Source organism: Triticum aestivum, chromosome 7B (genome assembly GCF_018294505.1).
Source record: "Triticum aestivum cultivar Chinese Spring chromosome 7B, IWGSC CS RefSeq v2.1, whole genome shotgun sequence".
Classification (NCBI taxonomy): domain Eukaryota; kingdom Viridiplantae; phylum Streptophyta; class Magnoliopsida; order Poales; family Poaceae; genus Triticum; species Triticum aestivum.
The window spans coordinates 718,215,676-718,223,643 of record NC_057813.1 but is presented as its reverse complement, the minus strand read 5'-3'; the positions used below and the strand labels follow the sequence as shown (position 1 = coordinate 718,223,643).

The 7,968-nt window shown below is 48.7% G+C and overlaps 1 protein-coding gene across 1 annotated transcript; it reads right to left on the bottom strand.

Moving 5' to 3' along the window:
- Positions 1-6,359: 6,359 nt before the first annotated feature.
- On the bottom strand, positions 6,360-7,622 carry LOC123160283 (transcription factor MYB44-like). Its single transcript, XM_044578085.1, has one exon. The coding sequence runs from the start codon at positions 7,537-7,539 to the stop codon at positions 6,643-6,645; it is 897 nt and encodes a 298-aa protein (XP_044434020.1). The 5' UTR covers positions 7,540-7,622; the 3' UTR covers positions 6,360-6,642.
- Between the last annotated feature and the right edge of the window lie 346 nt (positions 7,623-7,968).

Here is a 7,968-nt window from a genome sequence, read left to right as displayed (position 1 = left end):
TCCATAGTGCAACGCCTAGCACGCCGGCGCTGCACTATGGAGTGTGACGCCTACAGGCTAGGCGCTGCATAGGTCAGTAGCTATCCAGAGAACAACAGAATGTATGTCAAGCTACAGACCTGTGCAGCGCCTAGCCCGTGGGCGTCACACTCCATAGTGCAACGCCTAGCACGCCGGCGCTGCACTATGGAGTGTGACGCCTACGGGCTAGGCGCTGCATAGGTCTGTAGCTGTCCAGAGAGCAACAAAATGTATGCCTCCACTTTGGGCCGAAAATTTCGCTAAGTGCTTGTGCAGCGCCTGGGTTGGAGGCGTTACACACCATAGTGCAGCGCCGCTGCGCTAGGTGTTGCACTATGGAGTGTGACGCCTCCAGCCTAGGCGTCACACAGGTCTGTAACTATCCAGAGAGCAACAGAAAGTTGGACAAGTTACAGACCTGTGTGGCGCCTAGCCTGGAGGTGCCACATTGTACAGTGCAACGCCTATATGCCAGGCGTTGCAGTGTGGAGTGTGGCGCCTCCGAGCTAGGCGCCACATAGGTCTGTAACTTGTCCAACTTTCTGTTGCTCTTTGTTGCTCCAGTTCTTTTGTCCCTCTAACTGGGTCATTTCAAGTCATAGATAGTTGCATCACAGATAGTTGCATCACACAATAAGCATTACTAAGAACTTCTAGTTAAACATTACCACCAACATAGAGTTCAACACATAGAGTGACCATCACAACACGACAAGTTCGACATTACCACCAACATAGAGTTCAACACATAGAGTGACCATCACGACACGACAAGTTCGACATTATCACCAACATAGAGTTCAACATAGAGCTACCATTACTACCATTACTAAAAGAGGACGACGACTAGTTCCTTCCGCGCTTGCTGGCTCCTCCCCCTCTCTTGCAGGGAATCTTCTTCACCTTCCTAGGAAGACGAACCCGCTCCTGCTCCGGCTCCGGTTCCTCCACGTCATCCACATCGTCATCCAAATAGTCATCTAAAGCCGCCATCCGCGAGGTGCCGACCGTCCTTTTGCCTCTTTGGGTGAAGTCCTCAGGTGTGTATTTCTTGAATCCCTTCCTAGGCTTTAACTCGTATGCAGACCGAACCTTGTAGGTCCCCAAGGTCATATCATCAGGAACCTATGCATCCACAAAAGATATGGAAAGACCGTGTGTGAGGATATAGTTAGCAATGCATCAACAATTGGATATATATCCTCAGGCCATACCTCTTGGGTGACCACACGCACATCCTCATCGTCCAAAGGATTAGCATTGCCAGAAGTTGGATCTGATGGTGTCGCCGACCTAGAACGTTCTGGTGATACATACTCGGGGTCGCGACAACCGAAAAGGTTTGACAGCCGCCTTAACTTTTGGCCCTGGCGCTGCAACATGAACAAGTGAATGAGACATCGAACGTAGCAACACATGTTAAGTGCTAGTTTGAAGGAGATGTGAACCTTAATGAATGCTCGAAGTGCACCTTCCCCATCGCTTTTGCCAGCCGGGGTTGTTTCCAGAATAGTGTCGGTCTCATCAGCTGCTTTCTTGATCTGGGCATGCTATGAGCATAAACGGTATTAACGTGTTAGGCAAGTGAAGATGTGAATAGTGAGAATTGAAAAGCAAAAAGGACAAATACCACAAAGTTCATCATTGGCCCCGCAGGGATCACTGAGTTGCCTTTCCTGACTAATGTGTTGTACTGGTGCTGGGCTACCTCATCAAAGACGGTGGGTTCTTCCAAAATCTTATCATCATACGCCGGCTTGCATACCTCCACACGCGTGACGCCTAGAAACCATGTTAGATAGTTGTTGAACGCAATCGGGCAGTGCTCACGAAGCTTGGCTCGTTTTCCAGCCCTAGCTTGCTCCACAGCAAGCGCCCATTGTATGATATAGTTGTTGTGATGCTTGGCCCAATCCTTGATCTTCCGCTGTTTTTTCCTATCCAACCTGCAAGTTAGAAACATAATATTAGCATCATCGAAACCGCCGAGAAGCTGCTAATTGCTCAAGGTTGATTATATCTTACGCGTGTAGCACTATGGAGGTGTCCTCCCACTCCGGCGGGTGTGGCATGAACAAACCAAACTGACGGTACACCCGATGTGGCAGGTGAAGCTCAACCGCTCAGTTGCATATGAGTGGACACCGCATATGCCAGAGATCCCTATCCCTAGTGCACATCGAATTCAGCCTGAACTCTATAGGGTTCCCAAAACTCTCTCCTTTTCCATACGGTTCCCATACAACCTACAAAATGGGATAAAATGCAAAATTTATATCGAGTTACGATGGAAGCATGATAATAACTTATGCAATGTCGATTCACCTGCTCAGGCGTGATCGCGTCCATCTCGCTCCTGTACAGCTTGTACATGACCGAGGGATCATCCGTCATCTCATTTAACACATCCCACTTGTAAGCCCAAGTGGGGAGCCATAGTGGGTCGTCTTTCTCGTCCCAATCATCGAACTTCACGGTCTTCGGTCGTCCAAAAGGAAAACGCTCCCAGGTCCATATGGAAAGTGCGAGCAAACAACCACCAATACCTCCAGATAGCCTGCAACAGGCTTCGTCCAACTGCACATAAAAGAGAACATGGTTGAGTTAACAGCAAGATCACATTCACAATGTACCAATGAATTGAAACAGAAACAACTTCATACCTGTCTATACAAGTAAGCCAGTGTCGCCGAACCCCAACTCCATTTGCTATCGAAGACGGTCAACGCCTTGAGCCACATCCATGGAGCATTCTTGCCTGTGCCATCCGCAAACATACTCCTGGATATCACGTACCACATGTAGACACGAGCATATGTCTTCACCGTGTCCTCATCAGCATCCTCAGGGAAATTACTGAAGTTCGATACAATCCACGTGAAAGTAGCACCGGCTGCGACTCTTTCCTTCTTCTTGCCTTCTACTACTGGTTCCCGCGGCTCCGGAGGAACCATACCGATAAGGGCAAGCATTTGCTCGCGCCACCCATCAGAATCAGTGCTCATACATAGAGGATTCCCATCGATAGGAAGACCGGTGATCATAGCTATATCCTGGAGCGTCGCGGTCATCTCCCCAGTCCGAAGATGGAAAGTGTGTGTCTCCGGCCTCCAATGATCAATAAGCGCGGTGAGTGCTGGAGCATTGTTGGGTGGCGTCGACCGGCTGACCAACTGAATGAAAGGGAGAAGTCATGTCTCCCTAACATACGGCGTGTACCGCTCATCATAGCGCATCCACCCAAGGTTGACCCCGTGAGCCCGAAGCTTCAGAGATGCAAGCTCCTACAAGCAAACCAACAAATCATTACATATGGGGGGTATGTGTTTGAAAAAAAAACACGAAATTCATAACACCGGCAACTTTCATTATTACCTGCTGCTTCACCGACATAGCGTACGACCGGTGTTGTACATCCCAATGATCATTGAGAAGCCAAACCATCCTAGCAATTTGCAAGAAAGCTTTCTTGTCAACACGATTATCTTTTGAATATAAAAAAACTAAAGTAGGCCTACTAGATGCAACCATACCAATCTATGTATCCAACCATATCAAATCAAACATAACTAATAAAAAAGGGTTCCACAAATAACTAGGCCTACTTCATACAAATAACTCTTCCATAAACTAAACTAGGGTTCCACAAATCAAACAAACAAGGGTTCCCCAAATCAATACATGCAAAGTTCTAATACATGCAAGATTCAAATCTAATCTAATCAAACAAGTATTCCCCAAATCTTCAAAATATCATATTTTCTATAGATAGAAAGAAGGGGATCGGAAGAGAGTACCTTCTAGGATGGATTGGTGAAGAAATGCACGGACCAAATCGTCGGATCTGAAGGATTTGGAAGAGGGGATTGAGAGGGGCAGAGGAGGAACCCGCCGCGCCGCTGCTTCTGTTACTTCAAAACCGAACGAATGGGTGGGGTGGGGAGGGGGAGCGGGCGGCCGGTGATCTAAGTCATAGTGCATCGCCTACGCGCTGGGCGCTGCATATTACATGTGTGGCGCCTAGCCCGGAGGCGTTGCACTGCTGGGTGCGGGCCCAGGGGCTGCCACGGTGGATTGGTGTGCAACTCCTCCATGCTAGACGCTGCACAGTAGGGTGCGGCGCCGTCGTGGCGGGCGCTACACAAAAAGGTTAGCGGTGTGAAATAGTTTTACGGGCAGTTTATTCCGTAAATTGATTTCGTTCAGAGGTCAAAATGGTCAAATTTGCCACGCAGCTTCGGTGCAGCTTCCTCGGACGGTCCCGTCGCTTAAACAAAACAGAGAGATCCTTGCCCGCTCCATCTCCTTCGCTGGTATGGTCAGATGGCCACGATCGAGCTGTCATGTCCGTGCAGGTGCATCTGCATCTGCATCGATCGCACCCGCCCGTGCAAGTGCAATAGCATATTAGTTGCTCTATCTGACCCGCACGACCGCTCGAGGCGGCCGTTGTAGCGCGCGTCATCAGTGGTCAGAGCATCTCCAATAGGGGCACTTCGCCCTGGCACGATATAATTTTTTTACAACATCAAAATAGTTGTTTTCCGGATGCTCAAAAGCACGACGCCCAATCCAGCGGCCCCACCTGCAGCAGCCAGAATTTGCAGCGCGCACAATCTGGCGCCCAAACTGTGCAGCCCGGGATACCGCTTTTAGCGCAAACGCTAAAGTTTTTAAGGCACCTCTATTTTATAGTGTTTGCTGAAGCGCTTTTTTTTTGTCTCCTGCGCACAAAAAACAATGATTTTTAGCGTGTGAGGCATTTTTTGGGCGCCTGTTGAAGATGCTATCGGAGTCGCCGCGATGCGCTTCTCACGCGCGAAAAGGTAATGCATGGCCTATTCTGAAAATGTACGGTGGACCGGTCGAGCAAAGATGGACCTCAATGGGCTCCAGCCACAGCTACTTCTCATTGCTTTTCATTTTTGATTAAAGAAAGGCATATATCTATTAAGAGAGTTCACTAGAAAGACAAAGTATCCCAAGTTTCCAACACGTAATAAAAGTTACATCGAAATTCTTAGACCACCGAACGACTAGTGCCGCCGCCAGAACGAGCCGTTGATGCCTTGCTATCACCGTTCCCATACCGTAACCGGCCTGACATTATCGATGACTTTCTAAAAGTCTTCGTGGACGTGCCCCTAAGGACCAGTGCCCTAGAGCCATCGTCGTTGTCGTTGAACGCTTGGATTGATCTCAAAAACTTGGATTGCACGTATTGTAAGAAACACTAACCTCGCCACCCCAAGGTTTTTCTTTTCTTTTTTATTTTAAATACGTGCAGATTTTTTAATACACTTGAACATTTGTCCTATATATGGGAACTTTTTTCAAAGACAATATTTTGAATATTTTTACTAAATATTAAAGATTTCAAATACAAATTCAATACTTTGTTAATGGTTGGAAACATTTTTAAAATTGTGTCTAATTTTTTAACATTGTAATAACAATGTATAAAAATGACACGAACACATTTCGGAAATACATGATCACTTTTAAAAATGTTAAAACTCCTTTTAACTATGAGAACATTTTTAAAAATGTCGCAAACACATTATGTTTAAATGCATCAACACTTTTGAAAATGGTTTCAAACTGCTTTTGACTATGCGAAGATTTTTTTTAATTGTCACAAACACATTTTGTTAAAATGCGTGAACACTATTAAAAATGGTACGAAACATTTCTTTTTTCTAATACATGAATATTTTTTTACTCTGTATGAACTTTTTTTATATGACACAAACATATGTTGAAACTGACAAACATTCTTTAAAATAGTATGAACCTTTTTTTATAAATTATGAACAATTATTTTACGAAAGTTAAACATTTTTTAAAATGTAATGAACATATTATGGAAACACGTGAATATATTTTAATTGTCATGAATATTTTTTTTTGAATGGCCGATGAACTTTTTTATACTGCATGAACATTTCTTAAGCTGCCGATGAACTTTTTTGAACTTGCAAACAATCTTTGAAATTCATGAATGCTTCTTGAATTCTCTTGTTTTTTTCCGAATTTCACAAAAAAAAATTGGGAATGCTTGAACATTTTTCAAACTCACGAATATTTGAAAAATTAATAAACATTTTTTGAAATTCACGTCCCAAGCATTTTTTGAATCCGTGCACATTTTTTTTGCAATTTTTGAACTTCTTAAAAATCATGAATGATGCTTCTTTTTCATACATGGACGCCTTTTGCTGCAAAATTGTTTTGGTTACCATTTTGTCTGATTGTTCAACTTCTCCATCCTAGAGCACATAGGTTTTGGTCGCACCGTTTGCGACGCTTGACGTTACTCTGCATCCACGCGCCTCAAATGAAGAACGAGGGATTTTTCACTTCAGATCCATATACATAGATATATTTTTGCTTTCCGAGGAAAACAAATTTGACATGAGTGAGCTCAAAGTTGAAGACATATGCAAGTTTCTTTCCACTTCATTTGTTTGTATGTACAGAAAGAAGCAAATCATTAGCTTTGCCTAGTTCTTCTTTCTCCCATTGCTAATTCTAAATTCAGTTCAGACTCGCCTGTCCTAGAGTGATTGGTCGAGGCGAGCCAGCCATCTGCTCGACCTGGTCGAATCGATTAATCATCGGTCACCGCATCATTGAGACCCCGCCGGCGCGCTCCGCCGCCGCGCGCATCACGCCATTCACCAGCTGCGGCATGGACGGCAGGTTGGCGCCGCAGCTGACGCCTGAGATGTACCTGCACACCTCGTCACGGATCATCTCCTGCATCAGCGCCGCGAACTCGGGGCTGAACGGGTATGACGACGCCGGCGGCGCGGTGGCGGACGCCGGAGCGGGCGGCGGCGACGGGGAGGGAGACGGCTCGTGGAAACGGCTGGTGGAAATGTCGTGGTGGAACGCGTGGGCATCCGTGCCGGGGAGGGAGAGCGAGAGCGACGTGAATGGGTCCTCCTGCTCCTCCTCCTCGTGTCGCTGGCTCATGGCGCAGTCGGCCGGCTCGAACCCGCCGGCACGCGCGACCGGCCGGTAAACCTGTCCGAGCGCAAACACGCCGCCATGGCTGAGGTCGCTGCGGTCGGACCCGGATCCAGACCCCGACCCCGAACCGGACGTGCTCTCCGGCGTGAAGCTGGCGCGCTTGCACGGCCGCTCCTCCTGGTCACCCTCGGCGACTCCGTCAGCACCAAGGTCGCCGAGCCTGCGCTTAAGGGAGCAGTTCCAGTGGTTCTTGACGGCGTTGTCGGTACGGCCGCGGAGGAGGCGGGCGATGGCGGCCCAGCGGTTGCCGAGGCGGGCATGGGCGCGGGCGATGGCGGCGTCCTCGTCGGCCGTGAACGGCCTGCGCTCCACCCCCGGCGAGAGCTGGTTGCACCACCGTAGGCGGCAGGACTTGCCAGAGCGTCCGGGCACCCCGCGGCCGATGGCCGTCCAGTTGCGCGCGCCGTGGTGCTCCACCAGCTGCCGCAGCGCGCCGTCCTCCTCCGGGCTCCACGGCCCTCTGATCCGTTCACACCCCTCCATCTTGTACGAGTCTACGACGGGAGCAGGAGACTGGGATGGGATTATGGGGAGACGATTGACTCGTTGTGGGAGGTGGTGAGCGGCGGTGGTGGTTGTCGGGGGGAAGGAGATGGGAGCGTGGTATTTGTAGCCGGGGACGGCCGGTGATGTGGCCGGCAGCAACAGCTGGCCGCACGAGCCAGAAATCACTAATTTGACCTGAGACCCAAATCAAATCACAAACTGACCTGGTCATGAAAAAATTTCACTCTGCTTACCCTTCAGTGTGGCGTCCGACAGCTGGGCGCTGCACCCTACTGTGCAGCGCCCTTCCTTTAAGCGTCGCACCTCCCGCCACCGTGGCAGCCCTGGTCCAGTTGCGGCCCCACACGCACCTGTGCAGTGCCTAAGGGCTAGGCGCCACACTTTGACGTGCAGCGCCTAGCCCTT